The 17,287-nt window shown below is 42.0% G+C and overlaps 1 protein-coding gene across 1 annotated transcript in view; it reads left to right on the top strand.

Annotated features, from left to right (window-relative positions):
• Nucleotides 1-11,193: 11,193 nt before the first annotated feature.
• ST8SIA6 (ST8 alpha-N-acetyl-neuraminide alpha-2,8-sialyltransferase 6) overlaps nt 11,194-17,287 on the top strand; it is a 35,156-nt gene continuing 29,062 nt past the window's right edge. The window contains exons 1-2 of the mRNA XM_042817321.1: nt 11,194-11,273; nt 16,734-16,820. Of these exons, the coding sequence (XP_042673255.1) occupies nt 16,789-16,820 (32 nt within the window). The 5' untranslated portion in view covers nt 11,194-11,273; nt 16,734-16,788. The remainder of the gene's footprint in view (nt 11,274-16,733; nt 16,821-17,287) is intronic.

Genomic DNA, 17,287 nt, shown 5'->3' with positions numbered 1-17,287 from the left:
TATCATTAGACCTTTTAAAGTGGAAAAATTACTATTTAATGGGAATTTTGAAGTAGCTTGACAAACAGAAACCTTCATGCTTTTCTGAGGCAACTGTAGACCTGAATCCTCTGATATCTGCTAACCAGCAAAGACATCTAAATTGAGAAGCCTGCCTATGTGCCCCTACATGTTCACATACGGTGTCCACTAAGCTTATAGCACATGCCTGAGAAGGAAAATTTTTTAAAGCAGGTGAAATTTCTTTGAGATGTTTACAACTGCTGACAGACCCAGGATGGCACACTTTTACAGGACTTCAGCAGCCCTACTATAGCGTTTTGTTTCTGGATTGTGACCAAGGACTTCAAAGCCAGGAGGAAAACTAAGCCATGTATGCTGTGGGCTTAGAGCACTGAGCCAGGCAGTACCTGCTGCCCCTCTATCTCCCTGCCAACACTGACAGCACAGCTCTCCAGTGTCTTCACAAGTGCCCTAAAACAAATAATTGGATATTTCCTGGTGTAGAGCATCGCAGCAGGTGCCACACAGCTCCTTTGACAAACCGTAGGCACACTGCAGCTCACTGCAATATCCAGCCACTTACCCAGCACGTTGCCACGTCCCTCGCTTTCTCATTTGTATAACTGCAACCGGGCTTCGTGTTGGAGGATTATGAGGCTTCAGAGCGTGGCAAGAAGAGATGCTTTCAGATGCGGGAGGGAGATGGAAGAAGCCGCAGATGTGAGTTATCAGCCTGCTGGCTGTGGCTGAGCAGCTGCCTGAAGGTGCAGTAGCTCTGTTACCCATTTTCTTAATACAGTGCTCCTCATTAACGAAGCCCTGCCGTTTCACTAGGCTTCACATAGCAGCATCAGCCTCACGAGAGCAATGCTATTCAACTACTCAAAACGGGCGTGCAAGCTTGCAGGCAGACGGTCATTTACTCAAAACACTGTAGAGGTGTTCTACACATAAAGAACGTGCTCGGTGTTATCTGTACGTAACATGAAGAAATACCACAGCACAGCAACCCGGACGCGGGAGCGGGCCGCCCGCTTTCCCTCGGCGAACCCCTGACACGGCCCTTCCCTTCGTCCTGCGGAGCCAGTAGTACCCATGGCGGCCGTCAACCCCAGCATCCCACCCGCCGAAGGGGGAGGCTGGGCGGAAGGGGCGGCGTGCCCTCAGGGCTCCCGGCCGGGCAGGGCCCGCAGCCCCGTGCGGCGCGGCGCCGAGGCGGGAGCGAGGCGGGAGCGGGCCGGCAGGGGCGGCGCGGGGCTGCGGGCGAGGGGCGGGGCGGGGCGGAGAGCACCCGCGGCTGCCATGGCCGCCTCCCCCTCCCCGCCACCTCCCTTAAATACTATGGGGCGGCCGTAGCTGCGGCGGGAGCCGCTGCCGAGCGCACCATGCGGGCTGTCATCGCCTTCGCCACAGCGTTGGGCAGCACGCTGCTCGGCGGCTGCCTCCTGCGACTGGGCGGCGAGCGGCCGCTCCGAGCCAGGTAGGGGCCGAGGGGCCTCGCTCAGGGGCGGAGGAGCCTGGGGGCGGCCGGGGAAGGAGGAGCGGCATGGGGCGAGCCCACTCCGTCCCGCGCGGTCGCCCGGTGGCGGCTCTCGCAGGCTTTGACAACTTTTGTTATCCCGTCTTGTTTGTCAGGGGCTGGGAGGAGGAGGCAGAGGTAGCGACCGTCACTCCGAAAGTGGTCCGAGCCCTCAGGTCTCCTCTAACGTCCCTTCCTCACGCCGAGAACAGGTAGGGACTCGGCGCTGCAGCTGCTGGCGGGGCGGTTTGCTCGGGAAGGTGTGCGGGAGCTTGCTTCAGTTCGTGCATCCTTTTTCGAGTAGCTCAATCGGAGGGAGCGTAGGGGCTTATTAGACCGAGAAAGTGGAAATTCCCGTTAACTTCATTATATTATTCGCTAATAGGGCCTCTTAATGACGGCTGTTACTCTGTCTTTGGTTTTGATCCCGATAAAATGTTGCATATGACAGCTTTGTTGCCACATGATGTAGAAAGTCCTGGATGCTGTGTGCCTGGTGTCTCTAATTCTCCTCCCCAGGAAGCTGGAGCTGGGTAGCATTACAATCATTTTGGAATGCATATTTTATTAAAAACGCAGATTTCTCCCAAAGGCCAGGTATGTGAAGGCTCTTTCATTTTGTGCAGTGCCTTACTTCTCAGGAGTCCTTCCATCTGGTCTCACACCTTGATCTTTTACATCAAGTTGGATCTTTGCTTTGCAGCCTATTATTTCATACTGTGCAGGTTCGTGTGAAAATAATTGATAGAATAAGCTGTCAAACAAGTTGCGTGAGCAATTATCAGCATTAACCGCAAGGTTTTGTTCTCTTGAACCTTCACACGCTGTGGGAAAAGTAACAGTGCAGAACAGGATGGAGTCATCCACATATGAGATGTTGCTGTGTAAGAAGTAGTTTGTAAATATTTTGCTATTCTCTTCTGCTCTATATAGCCTTATTAACGTTGTAGTTCCAGTTATAAAAATAGAAAGAACTTGAGAATTGGGTCTTTAACTGAAATTGTGATGTCCTGGCTGTATTGAAGTCAGTGGTGACAGTGCAGTTAGCCTTACTGAGACCAGTGTTTCACACAGCCTCCTGAAATGTGAGGTTGAAATAGCGTATGCTTTCCCTAAGTGAATCCAAGGGACAATAGTCTAAATAACCATCGCAGCATGTAGTTTCTCACATGTATCAAGTGAGAGCTCTGGTGCTCCGTGCTTCAAAATTGGGAACTACTGTAAGTTTAAAATGTCATTCAGAATTAGAGTGAAACAAAAGGAACAGGAGCAGGCTTCTAACTACTGTTACGTTCTTCTGGCCTGGTTCTCTTTCCTGTGTTAATTTTTTCCCTTTCTGCTTTTTTTTTTTTCCTCTTTTCCACTCCTTGCTATTTATTGGTTTGCTGTATGTGCTCCATTCTGCTTTGGGTTCTATAGCTGTCATTTTTTCTCATTTCTGCTCTGTTTTGTGTTATGTCTGTGGTTCCCCTTTGCAACAGTCTTCCCATACTCAGCCTTTCCCCATTAGTTTTCAAGCTGCAGCCTCCTGCCACTCTTTCTGTGCTAAACCATGGAGTCAAATTGACTAGAAATTCTGGCAGAGAGCACTTCAGAGAACAGAGCCTAGCCACTTCCCATCTGCTCTTAGTGCACTCACAACAGAAGCAAAGAAAGTGTAAGCAACGCGTGCTGAAGAGGGATGAAAGGCCATGGCATGTATGGGTCAGCTGGTAATCTCTATAATAAGTCAAGTGAGCATGAGATTTTAAAAGAATATTTTTTGTTAAACTGCTTGGAGGATTTTGACACCAATTTGAGCTAGTTTTCCTCAGCCTGAAGTTGCATGTTTAGTGACTAAGTGACTGTAGAAGTGCAACAAGTAGATTATTTGTCTGAAAAGTTTCATTTCACTGTATCTCCTATGGCTGTAGTGTCTTTGGAGGGAAGGCTTACTGGTGGAACCAAGGAGGGGATGTTCTTTCTCACGTGGGTGGCTGTGCTCAATAGGTTGTCCTGACACTAGTCTGTGGTGCATTTGATATCTGAAAGAGAGAGCTGCTGGAGTGACCAGGGGCTGTGTCCTAATCTAGCGAGCAACTGGAGTGGGCAGGGAGCCATGCTGGAGGGATTTGATTCAAACAACAGCTGGACAGGGCCTGGCTGAGGGCTGTGCTGGAGAGATGCGATCCGGAGAGCATCTGGACTCGTTCAGGAGATTCAGACCAATCCATCCGTGATGGAGGTGGATGATGTGGGCAAGAGGAATTAGATTCCAGTTTTCAGTGGGATTCTGCTGTAGAATCCATGAGTATAGCAAAAGGGCAAAGAGCCCATGACTGAAATACGCTGTGTAGGTATTAGTGAATTTTTCAGATGAGGCAGGGTTAGTATGGTGATGCTGAAACCTATGAACAGTCTATTGGTGCATGCTTTCCAACTGTAGTTCTCTCAAAATGCCCTGAGGGTTTGAATAGCAGTGCCTTGTTGTTGTGTCCCGTCCTGCATAAGAGAGTGTGCGTATGTGTTAGGTCACATCACTTCATCAGTCAGACTCATTTCTCTGGCAAGCAAATATTTTTGTCCCCAGCTTTGGTGGGAGGAAATTTAAAAGAAAAAAAAAAAAAAAAAGGCACTTTCCTTGTTGAGCTCCAGTCAGTTAGTATATGATTTTCAAGTATCACAAACAAACCGCTGCTCTTATTGTGATCTCTTTTTGCTGTTGGATGCAGATTTGTAATCAAACATCTCTTGAAGAATTTCCAAGCCCTATTATGCTGCTGCCTTGCAATAATGTAAGCTAATCTGCTCTTTCAGTTTGAGTAATTCTTTTACAAGGATGAAATTGAAGGATGAAAAGTAGGGATTGGTTCAGAATGCCTTAGATTTCTAGGCAGCTGCCATGCGCAGCAGTGTTTAACTGGATGGAGACTAGGCACCTGAAGTTCTCCGAAGATCTGTCTTAGTAACCTTGAAGATGTGGTTTGGCTCTTACAGAACATTTCATACCTCTTTTCCTTGTTAAATGTTAGAAATGTCAATCGATGTGTCTGCCTCTACAATGTGATTGCCAGTTTTTGACTTGGGCTAATTTCAGTCTGTATCTGTTATAGAAGGGTTTCTCACTGAAAACACAACCATTGTTAACAAGATTTCTTTAGCAGTCCCCAGATTTCTCCATGTGAGCAGTATCATTTATTTTGCAGAATCGTTGTTCTCTGGCAAATCATCATGCCTGTGCCTTATACCATCTTCTCGTGTTTTAAGCGTACCTGCAAGTACAGCTTAAACTTGCATAAGCCAACAGTGCATCCAGAAGTAGTCCTACACTTGTCCCACCTTTAGGCACTCGGTTCTCTCCCTCTGCCCTCATTTGTGATAGCATACTTGTTCGTGTCATCTCGGCATTAACAGCAAAAGGGAAGGCTCAGGGCTGCTAGTGCTGTTCAGGGGAGGATGTCTGTGATAAGAGGATCTGAGTAGTACTGTCTCTGTCATGAAGCTCAGAGCGTGCTATGTTAAACCTGAAATTCTAGCTCCTTTCGTGGCATGTGGAGCAGGTAAATAATGCCAGCTGCTACAGGGAAGGTGAAAATAGTCTTCTCAAGCACCATGTGTATGCATTTTATATACAGATATTAACAAGGCAGCAGTTCGTATCGCTTATTTTAGGGCATTTGCTTACTATTTTCCTAGCTATCTCTGCAGGTTCAAGGCAAGCGCAGTGTGGAGACTATGGAGGTAATTGAGCGGTGGGAGGAAGTGATTGAGGAGCTATGAGTAAACAAGTTAGTATTGATACAGTGTTTCACAATTCTAATTTCTCCAGTTCCTCCCTCAGCAGCAGATCTTTATACAGGCCTAGGGAATAAACAACTATTCCTAATTAACTATGCTACAGAGACCTGTACATTCTGTCTGCTGTCAAAATATTGCATTTTGGCAGGCAGAAAGGGAAGAAGAGGCAGACTATTACGGAGATTATAAACAGTAGCATAGTGTGTTGCACAAACAATTTGCTACAGTTTAGATTAGTCAGCATTGGTGGCCCTTTACTAATTTTACTGCTGTCTTAGTATTCATTCCCCTCATTTCCAAGTGATGCATGCAGACATATTTTAAGAGCACATTTCTAATGCGTGCCTCATGTATTAGTTCTGTCTAAATGAATAGGTGTTCAGTTGAAAGCTGCTGCCAGGACGTGTTTATGTTCTGACAGTGGTGAAAGGTTTCCCAGTCTTTTTCTGTTCTGTTTACTTGGTCCAAGTGAAACTGCTCTGTCATTCTGTCTATCACACACTGCTGTAACATCATTTTGGTGTAAGTACCTTATTTTTTTCACTTTACCTGCTATGAGAGTCTGGATATTGCTTGTCATGTTGTATGCCATACAGTTAATGGATTTTATAAATAAAAGAATATCTGATGTTACGTATAATGCTAGTGAACGCACTGAAGGTCTATCAAATAATTTCAGAATGCAGCTTGTCTTAAAGACCTGATTTAGCATTCCTTAGATAAGCAAAACCTCTGGGAATTTGAGCAAGGATAGTAGGATAGGTCTCTCTCAGTTACTGTGATTAATGTTACAAGACAAATTCTTACTCCTACAGCTTGATAGAGCCATTTTTATAGTCCATTTCACCAAGGATTTAAATGGCATATTGCCTTATTAATCAAGGTGTTGTGAACCTTAAAAGCATTGCTATATTCTTATCATCTGATTCATTTGAAGTGGTGTTAAAGATAGCGACAAAAAGCAACCTTGCTAGAGAAATGTGGGGTACAGGCTTTTGATGACTAGTATTCAACTAGTTGAGTATGGGATTCAAATATAAATGAATCTTTTCAAGGGAGAAAGTAAGTCAGCAGGAATTCACAATCTGTATGGTGTTGTTTGATGCCAGAAGGATATAAATGTACAGTTTTGCAGGCAGAAATTGTCCTGTTTAGCTGGAGAAGCTCAACTGGAACGCATTTCAGAGGTTCTGTGCTGTTTCAGGGAGAATAGAATGGAAAGACAGAGGGGTTCTGCTGGGCAAGGAGTAAATAAAGCCAGTCAGTAGGATTTTCCTCTGATGTGGAGTGTGGCCTTATCTCCCTCTGAAATTAGGGGTGAAATTCTTGTTGCTTTTAGTGCTGCCAGTCAGCCTTGCCTTGAAGTCTTCTGAAAGTCTCTTCACGTTCTTTCAATTTTTACAACTGTTTTTGTAGGAATTTACAGGACTGGCCTTTCAGCCCAGGGCATATCTTTGTCTTTGTTATAGTATAATTCACAGCACTATGCTTCTGATTTTTTTTTTTCCCCTATTTTTTCCTACTGTCTATCTTTTTTTTTTTTTTTCCCATCCTTTTACCCTCTATCCATTTATCCATTTTCCTACTCTGATTATTGTGTGGGGTTGTTTTTTTTTTGTTTGTTTGTTTGTTTGTTTGTTTTTTTTTTTTTTTTGTGGGGGTGGGGAGGGATGAATTTGTTTTTAAAGGGCTTCCCCTTTCTTTTTCTTGCTGTATCACCACTCCCCTCAGATTCATGTTAACGGAAGTACCTGGTGATTCCCTGCACTAAGGCTCCTTCTAGTCTTGGAACTGAAGGTGCTAGGCACAGTAAAATGGACTCTGCACTTCGCTTACAGTTTCTCAGTTTCTAGTGGTATCTTGGAACAACTTGCTTCTCCAGTCCAGTTGGTAGAACATGATTACAAATGGGATGATCAGATGACTGTTTTTCTCCTAATTCCCTGTTTACTTTCATTTTTTTAATCACCATTCTCCCAAGGAAATACAGGTTCTTCTTGAGCTGGACACACAGACTTAGAGATTATTCACCATGGGCAATTCATTTCCCATTGATTTTTTTGTTAAAATGTCTATTTTGTTTGTGTCAGGAGAGTCTCAGGACCTAGGCTCCATCTGAAGTTATTGCATGAAAGTGGGTGAAATCCATGTCTTGCAGGTTTTTTCAGTTTAAGGAAATGTTGTATGTTGTCTTACTGTGAGTAAAATATAGAACAACAACATGCTGATAAATATGGCATATGATCTTAACGTACTGTGGCTTTATTAAAGTACAGATGGTGTACTTTCTAAGTACCTAGAATTGTCATAGGAAGGATGTGGCTCCCAAGCTGTTAGTATGTGATTTAAATAAATAAATAAATAAATAAATAAATTTGGCTTTGAGAACATCTAGCAATCTAAGGGAATTTTAGCAGAAATGGCCATTTTGTCTGTTTTGCATGTTTAAGCCAACAGAATATAACGTGGTTTTCACTTTGAGTTCTCATTTAGTTTAAGAGTTTGCAAAATGAGCTGCATGTCACCAACCCGTGAGGCCCGTTATCTGATTGCACTGAAGAAGTTGTAGTGCAGTTCTCAGTATTGCACCGAGACTGTCATCCTCTAGATAAATTCATTTAGTGATAAATGTTGCCTAGCATGACTGTCCAAAGTGATGAAAAATCTAATCTGAGTCTGATGTCTGCATAACTCTGCTATGAATAATGCAGTAGAAGTCTGGAATGCCACTTGCACACCCCTTTATGTTTGAATGCAAAAATTTCCACTCAAGCAGAAGCCACTCTAATGAGTGGCTGAATCACTCTAACAGGCATTCAGAAATTTCACCTTTACTGGAAGAAGTCGTTGGTGTGTCTCGGAAAAATGGTTGTATTTATGTATCTTTCTGCACCATACAAAGTGTTGAGTAAATTTTATAGGGAAGAATACACAGAAGAAGCATTTTGGTCATCTGTTTTCTGCCTGCTTTGTATGGATAAAAAATTTGGGTGAAAAATCACGTTGGAGCCATTTTCACCAATCTTTGTATGGGCTGTGCAAAGGGAAGGCTCCTTATTGCTTTTCCTCCCACTGATGGCTTTAAAACTGATGTAATGTAAAAAAAAAAATGGAACCATAATTTATTTTGCTCATTCTTTTTTATCTTTTCCCTTTGTGAATTTTTCAAGTCTTGAAAATGTGTGCATAAAAAACAATTGCACGTGAAATAAACAAGACAACTCACTTCACTTGATCGCAGCACTATGAATTTAAAGTGTTAGAAGTCTGTTGATTAAAGCTTTTATGTGGTTGAGAGAATGTTATTCACCGCCTCTGCTGACCTCAGGACATAAATTACCAGGAAGCTGTAAGGATCTTGCAGTGAGTCTCTGTGCAGAGCAGAATCCTCCTTGTGGCAGACTGGTTGTCCTCCAGCTGTGCCTGCAGGTGCCCCAACAGTGCTCTGGGTACAGCTGCCAGCCAGCTCCTGCCTGCCCAGCACTCTGTGCTGGAGGCCTCTCCTCTGCCCAGCTGTGGCCCAGGAGGGCTGTGGCCACTTGTACAGCCAGCAACTGGTGTCTCAATTCCTCAGCTGCCTTAAAAGACCATTTACATCAGTAACATGCACTTGATTTATTATAATGATCTCTTTTTTTTTTTTTTTTTTTAAAGACACTTTATACAGCTAAGCTTTGCTTGTAGCCATTTTGTTTAAACTGTGCCTTCAGAAGGATTGTTTTCAGCTTGTTTAGAAGCATGGCAGAGGAAGCATGATTTATAGTAACTAAAGTTGTTTGGGAACTGATCCACCTGCTGCTTCTGTCTACACAGAAACACTCGGGCCAAGCTGCAGTAAACCCATGTACCTGGGTTGTAAGCAGGGCATCTGCTGTCACTTACTGTGTCAGGTCTGTGGAGCTGTGTGCCTGACCCTCTGAACTGTGTGCTTTGAGAGCCTTCTGCCTTCACATTTGTATGTCATTCACTGAGAAAATAATTAGATAAGAAAGCTGAATGCGAAATCAGCGGTGGAGCTCTCAGCAGGTAGTGCCAGCTGTTACTGTCTGTTACAGCCTCTGCAGAATTGAAAGGACAGGGGTTTACATTGTGTTCTTACCATTCCCTTGAACAAGGGACATGCAGACTGCATCGTTCCCTAGGGGCACTGGATGTATGCTGGGAAGAGACCCTTGGTGGTGGAAAGATGCTGAGAGCTGATCTCTCTCTGCAGCATGCTTCAGGGATGAACTGCTCCCTGTTTATGGGCAATAGAATGAGAAAAAAAGGTGCTTTATGGCATTTCTTCCCTTGTCGTAGCCATGAAAATGCCAGACAGTTTAGTACCAGAATAAACAAATATTTATTCTGCTCCTTCTTCAGTCAGACTGCTTCCCATTTGAATTGTTTAAGATCTTAATTGTTACGAAGAGTGTGTACAGGAGGAACTCATCAATGTGTATGAATACCTACAAGGAGGGTACATAAGATGAAGCCAGGCTCTTTCCAGAGATGCCTAATGGTGTAACAAAAGGCAGTGGTCATGAGCTGGAACACAGGAGGTTCCCCCTAAACCCCAGGAGCAGTCTGTGCTATGTGGGTGCCGGAGCACTGGCACGGTACACAGGAGCTGTGTGTGGGGTCTCCTTTGGAGATCTTCAGAAGCCACCCAGGCACGTGTGGGCACCTGATCTGGGCAGCCCTGGGCACAGAGGGTCCTGTCCACCTCGATCGTTCTGTGACTTGAAATGGCATCGTTCCTAAGTAAGAGCTGCTTGTCAGAAATCTTGTAGATATGTAGTCTCAGTGTTCTAGCAGGTGAAGGCAATGAGTTTTGATCCTTGTTAATTAAAGGATGAGGATGCAGAAGCAGACTGTGTCGTGTACGAAGCAGGAAGACCCTTGTGCTTCTAGGAACGGGCTCTGTTTGGTGCTGCAGCTCACACCCAGGCATGAATGAGAGCATCTGTGTCTCCTGCATTTCTAGTTCAGGTTTGGGAAACAGGCCACAGTATCCAAGTGCTCTGTAAGTAGTGAGGCAGGTGTGGTATGGAGGTGGTGAGGAACAGTGAACGTAGAAATGGTAGAGGAAAGAACTTCATGATAAGTGGCAATACACTGAACAGAGGTTTGATGAAAGAACAGGGTGATTATATGAGATTAAACCTAGATGCTTGGTGAACTGAGGTGAACTGAGTAAAAGCTTGGTATTTCAGTCATTTGCTAATTTATAGCGCAGTCTTCTACCAGGACTGCCAGAGCATGAGGACCACACAGGGCCTTAAATATTCTATGATTCTATGATTTTGGTGAAAATGAGGCAACAGGAGTTAAAGGTCACTGTCTGGCATATGCATTGGTTCCTTTTACAAACACTTATTCTCTCTGTGTAAATAAAGAATAAACAAGGGAGTAAGTATTAATCTCAAGTCAATTAATTAAAGTCCAAGTAAAAAGATCAACCTCCCCGGAGGTGTTTCCTGTGTATATTATATTGGTTTTGAGTGTCGCAGTTCATCAACAGCATTAGGAAATTGCATCTGCTAGAATGTTTTAAATACGAATATTTTAAAAATCTTTGTAATGTTCAAGAGGCTTCCTGTTTCATTCATTTTTTAATTACATTTCCCTAATTACCGTGTAAAGCAGAAAATACAATTCATTCTATAAAACAGAGTTTCTTTAAAGAATCAACTGCACTATGGTCACTAGCAGCACAGCCTCCCTTTATACAAGAGCTTCACAGTAGAAGTGAAAAAAATTCCTTTGGTAATGCTTTCAGCTAAATCAACAGTTATTCATCTTATTGTCACAGCAAAGAAAATGCAGCAGCTCTGCCAGAATATACTCTTTTTAAAAGTATGTTGCTTTCTTTCCCGCTCCACCTTTTTAACAGAACAACTGCTAATAAAGATGGAATTTACCAGTTTGAACTGGATGCAAAATGTAAGGCAATTCAGGACAACATTTTGTCATCATCGATCAAGAAGAAAAGGTAGGTTCTTGCTATGCTTTCTGCTTTGTTTGTTTTAAATAAAGACTAACAGGTTGTCTGCTTCTTTTACATAATTCTTAATGATAGTAATGTGGAACTGCACGAGAACAAATTGAAGATGTTCAACCAGTGTTTGCTTGCATTTTTTCTTTCACATCTGTTAGATTTATTCTAGTTTGGATTTAAAGAAATAAAAATCAAAATCATAAGTCAACAAGATTTCTCATTCCCAGCTAGCAACATTTTATTCTGAGATATTTACAAAAAAAGCAGACCAGAATTTGTGAGGTACAATTTTAGCCTTAATGTCCTCTTCCTGACTGGCAAACACTCCTGCTACAAGCAGCATTAGTTAATGGTTCTTTTCTTTGTGTTCACTAGAGTAAATATAGATATGTAGTACAAAAACTTATTGAGTAATTGCACTCATTGTTGCAGTAACTACTTCACAGGAAACTAATTATTCAATTTTAGATGTATGAAAAATTCTCCACCCCAAATCCATTTCTGGATTCCACTTGCTGTTCCGCCTTTTCCTGATGTGGAAAAACAGTCTTTGCTAGTGGCTCTGCTCAATTTCCTCCCACTTAGTGTAGAAGTTGGAGAAGCAGCCCATTGCTTCTGACATATAGCATCTTGCCTATATGGATGCAGCAACATATATAATATTGTAAGTAAGAAGAGCATCCTGTTAGGACCAAGTGCTAGCTTAAAATTAATTAAGTACTATAGTATTTTTAAAATTGGAAGCTATTTTTAAACTCCATTTATGAAGAGAAGAGGAATAGAATGAGAAACCAAAACTCTGCTAAAAATATTTACATGCTTTTCTCCATTCAAAGGACTGTAGAAGCCAAAATTTCCTTAACATTAAAGAACTTTTAAATTGTGATTTTAAAGCTTCTCCTGATTTTTTTGCCCTTTCTCACTTTCTCATTGCTTTCTAAGATCTTTCACCAGTTTTTTAAGTCACCCTATTCCCAGATTCCATCTTTACTGTTTCATTTTTTTTCTCCCCTATGTTTCCTCCCACCACTATTTCTTCTCATGAGCAACACTATCACTGAATTTTTAACTTGTGAAAAATGACAGGCTACCATGCTAATGTTGCACTTCTAGTAAGAGCTGAAACAGAAGTCAAAGAGTATAGCTGAAGTGTATGTTTAATACCAAGAGAAGGACAACCAGTCACTGTGTTGCCTCCAAAATCCAGCTATGGCAGTATAAATGCTGTTATTTATTCCGTGTACTATGAAGTTGTAGAGGTTGCAGGAATGCAGACTTGCTTTTCACATCCAGAACATTCTGAAGCTGCTTGTAGGAAAAACAAGAAAGCATCAGACCTTTATTTTATGGCTAGCAAAAAAGGAGCTGAGCCATTAAATGAGGCAGAAGATGAACTGGGTAGGTGGGAAAAGAAATTGGTATTTGGAATGAAGGAGCAAAGGATTGCTTTGTGCTGTGAATACTGCAGCTCATTGCCCCTCACTGAGAGGAGATGTTGGGATCTTTGCTGCTTTTCTTATGTGTGACCACAGGCATGGTGTATAAATACTTTACATTAAGGGACATTCTGGACACTCTGGTCTCTTAAATTGGCCAGAACCAGAAAAACTTACTAGTTGTAATCTTGTCAAATGATTTGATAGTAAAAAATGCTATTTAAGTATAACAGGTTTGTGCTGGTGGTGATAAAGAGCCTGAAATGCTGAGTTCTTTTGGCACGTTTTCATTTTTATTCTAGAGTGAGCTCTGTGTATGGTCTCCTGAGGGCTTTAAAAACTGATAGTTGTTTTTGTGGTATTAAAGTGTCCAAAAGCACAAGACAGCCTCCATTTCTCTGGCTTTTCCTTCTCCTGTTTTTATTTGTTTCTTCCTAGATCATAAGCCACCGAGGAGGAAGATATCCCTTTTTCATACCTGCTGCTCAATTTTCCTTCTAATTCAAGTAGCTTTCTTTCAAGTATAGTTCCACCAATAGCCAGTCGGGCTGCATCCATCTCTGTTCTGACGTTTTACTTATTGTCTCCCTATTGTATCACCACTGCTGTTCCTGCCATTGTCTTTAGTTATCCACCAAAAATTAGAAGATACTTCATCAATGCCTCAACTATGCATAATAATTGCACTTTACCCACTGCAGTTAATGTTGACAGTCAATGCATACCTGACAATTACCATAGGCATAAAACCCTACCAGGGGTTATTTGCCACCAAGGCTCATGCAGTATAAGTCAGTTTCCTACAGCAGCAAATTATTCTAATGTTTAGGATGCAGGTGGCAGGCAAAAACAGGACCAAACATGTTTCTTTCCCTATTCTCAACACTGTCTTGTCCACATATTGTTATAGCTTTTTTTTTTTCCTCTTAGTAATAAAGTTATTTTAGCATCAGTGAATATGTATCGTTAGCTCCTGGGTGCCACTGGAAATGTATGTATTGTTCCAGCTCTTTAAAATGAAACAGTGGAGAAGAGGATTGTGTAGGTTACAGCAGAGCTATGGAATGATGTCTTGATGGCCTTTCTGGACTCACTCCATTGGAGTGAGTCCCTGAGGCTCCTTCAGAGGAGGAAATAGTAAAATAGGCTTTCTGAGAGGCAAACTAAGCTTTTGGGGCTGTAAACCCAGCTGCAGAAAATTCCAGAACTTTATTTTGAGTCTTTAAAAAAATAGATAAAAATCTGTGGGAATACTGCCTATGTTCAAGTAGAGTTCATCCCATGGAACTGGCAGGATGGAACCTTTATGCTGGGGTAGGCGGCTGCAGCGGCCTCGCAGAGCTCCTGTCCCCACAGTTTGCTGCTGAGGTATCTGTGATGCTTGTGGTGCTAAGCCAGCACTGGCAAAGGTGGAATTTGGCAGACTGTGGTGTCTGTAGGTCACAGGAGAAACACAGCCAGAGGCACAGGGTGAGCGGAGGGCTGTTCCCTGTTGTACAGACCTGGGAGTGTGGCTTCCAGATGAACAGCTAAGCCCTTGGCCACCCCTGAGAGGGATTCCATCCAGCTGACAGCAGTGGAAGGGCAGCAGTGTTCTTGTTCTAACACGTGGTGTTGCCCTTTATGCAGGTACACAGCGTATGGTACATGTACTAGAAGGTCCTTAGCTTCTGACAGTGAGTGCCTATGCTTTTTCAGGGGCCTTAATACCAGCAGTGTGCAAGACACTTATTTTTCTTCTCACCAAATGTTTCTCTGCAGCTTGCTAATAACTTGTCAGTCAGTGCTGTATCTTTCTAGTAACTTTTCATTTCTGACTCTGATATTCATCTTATCAGTATCTTTAGGCTAGAATTTGCTTTTTTTCTGTATTTTTTTTCTCCTAGATAATGATAGTATAAATAACTTTCCATATCCTGTTATCTTTTCTTTTTTCTCCTAAATCCCAGCATCTAACATTTATTTATTGTTTAGCCTTAAGGAGTAAATGATGGGTGATTCAACATTAGGCTGTCCTGATCCTGTGCTTCCATCCCCCCTTCCCCTGCAGCATCTGCTGCCTGTCCTGCCCTGTGCTGCTGGCACTTGTCTGACCCCACAGACAGAAGCCCATTTGGGTAGGTGCTTCAGTAAGAAAGTGGTTCCATTTCCCTGGCTGCAGCTGCAAGGCTTCAAGGAGGCAGCTACCCGAATAGGAAGGCCTTGCTCTCAGTTTCTCCACTCTCATCACTAATTTATTCTGCCTATGGAGTTTTATGAAATCTTTCCTGATACAGTGAAACACACCAAAAATATGCATGCTGTGTGCTTTATTTGTTTATATATATATATATATGTATATGTATATTTTTAAAACAAACAAATTCTGAATTTTTTTTATTTATTTTTTTTTTCCATGGTAGTGAATTAAGTGGCCTGTGAAGGTATTTGAGTGGTACAAAAGCTGATAAAACAGGCTGGGAGTTGTGTAAGTACCAGACATGTCATGAGAAAGAGAACAGATGTGTAGCTGAGCTGAAAGGAGAAAGAACACACCATGCCAGGTCAGAGCAGCTGCAGATGCATTTAAGCCAGTTGTACTCTGCTCCCACTTTGGCCCATTCCTTCCTGCTCCCTTCAGTGGTACAAGGGCTTGGAAAAATTAGTTTGTTCACAGTGATGTGGTTCGTGTAGGAATTTTCTAAGTCTGGTAATGAATATAAATGCTTCCTGTGTTTGTGCATAGAGTGAAAATTGTCACAGGTACAACCTTGAGCCAAAGACCAATTCTAATGCAGAATTCTTGTGGAAAAATTTCTGTTTCTGTGTGGAAATGGAAAGTGACCAGTTAACTCCAGGGTAACAAGAAATTTATGGAGCAAACAAACAAACCGTAAAAAGGGATCTGTTTTCTCAAACATTTACCGTAAAGCTGTGGTACTAAACATGCTGAATACAGAAATAGAAGAAAGCTTTCAGAGTGCTGAGTGCTTTTCTGCTGCAAGCCACCATTACCTTTTGGTTTTCCTTTCTATCAGTTCTCAGACATCATTTAAGAACAAGTGAGGTTTCATGCCTTCCCAGCCTTTTTTGTTGAGGTAGTTCAAAATATACTGTTCTAAGTTCCAGTTTAAGAAAGATCATGATCATTTGGTTTGAAGCCAGCACCAAGCTGTATTTGCTGAAATCCTACAAGGCAGGTGTTTATTGGAAAGATGACTCCCGTAGAACTTGTAGCGGTTGCATCCATACTGTCTTTTATCTCCACCCACCCAATTCTCCCTTTAAATTGGAGCTGTTGTTTTTAAAAAGCTGTAGTGGGAATCAAGCGCAAATGGGGGAACTGTTAACACTGAACCTAACAGGGAGAAAGTGTCTCCGTTCTTTTGGCTTGCATGATCTGCAGTATTTCACATGTGGACAAATGTAAATCTCTTGATCCTTTCAAAAAGCAGAAAATTCTTTGGTTACATGTACCCTGCTGGTGCTCAGTAGAGTAAAACAGATTGTTTGTAAGATATAGTTTGAAGGAAAACGTATCTGCAAATATTGGTTTACAGCATAAGGTGACTGAGTTGAGCTTTGGGGACCGTATGAGGTGAGAGAGAAAACTGTAACTTTAGTCTTTATTTGCAAGAACTGCATGTCAAAACATTTTTGAAGTTAAAAACAACAAATACAAGAAACAGAGGTTTTGTATTTTGGACTTCTGCAGGAGAGAGAACCTTTGAGGGGTCCAAACCTTCAAGATATGCATGGCTGAACACTAAAGTTTGAAACAGCAGCACTTGAAAGTGTGTGAAAAGTTTGTTAGACATCACTGTTAAGAAATTGATGTTTAATAGGTCATGCTAATTAAACAGAGACAGTGCTGTTACAAATTACAGAAATAAAATAGGCCATGGAGTTCAAAAAGCAAACAATTATATATGCACCGTGTGCATTATTATTAATACATGCATCATTTGAATGTTTTAGAGTCTGTTTCTAAATATACATACATACATATTCTAGTGTTTGATGTCGTTGCCTGTTTTAGGTTTCCAGAAGATTATTATCTTCACATAGTCAAAAAACTGAAGAACTGCACCTGGATGAGGAGACCAGAAGAATCAGCAGATTTCAGGTAACTTTAATTGCCTCATTTGGAAAACTGTTTACCCTGGATTAGTCTAACAAGTAATATATTTAGATCTTCCGTTTTAGAAAGATAATTTGGTATTGCTTTCAGACTGCATTTGCAGTTATAAATTTCTATTATTCTATTATTCTTTTGATTCTAGGGCTCTTCTCCTTTATTTGAATTGGGCTGTGCAAATGGAGTAAGAAAAAGATCTACAAAAATAAAGGAATTTCACTTGTCTCTACTATAATGAATAGTTAGCTAACTTATATAGAATGGATTAAAATTATCGCTGAGTCAAATCCTAAGGTATTAAAGAAAATGAATGTGATGTTATCCATCTGAACTCACTCTTTGGTAAAAGACTCTGCAATGAAGCAGCGTGTTTCTCACCCCAAGGCTATTGCTTCTACTGCAGAAATGCCCTAGGCACTCATTAGTTTGGCTGTGTATGTCATGGTCCTCGTGCA

The sequence above is a fragment of the Centrocercus urophasianus genome, unplaced genomic scaffold (genome assembly GCF_019232065.1).
Source record: "Centrocercus urophasianus isolate 14NV4802_14NV808 unplaced genomic scaffold, USGS_Curo_1.0 seq_16, whole genome shotgun sequence".
Taxonomy (NCBI): domain Eukaryota; kingdom Metazoa; phylum Chordata; class Aves; order Galliformes; family Phasianidae; genus Centrocercus; species Centrocercus urophasianus.
This window is presented reverse-complemented; position numbering and strand designations above follow the sequence as displayed.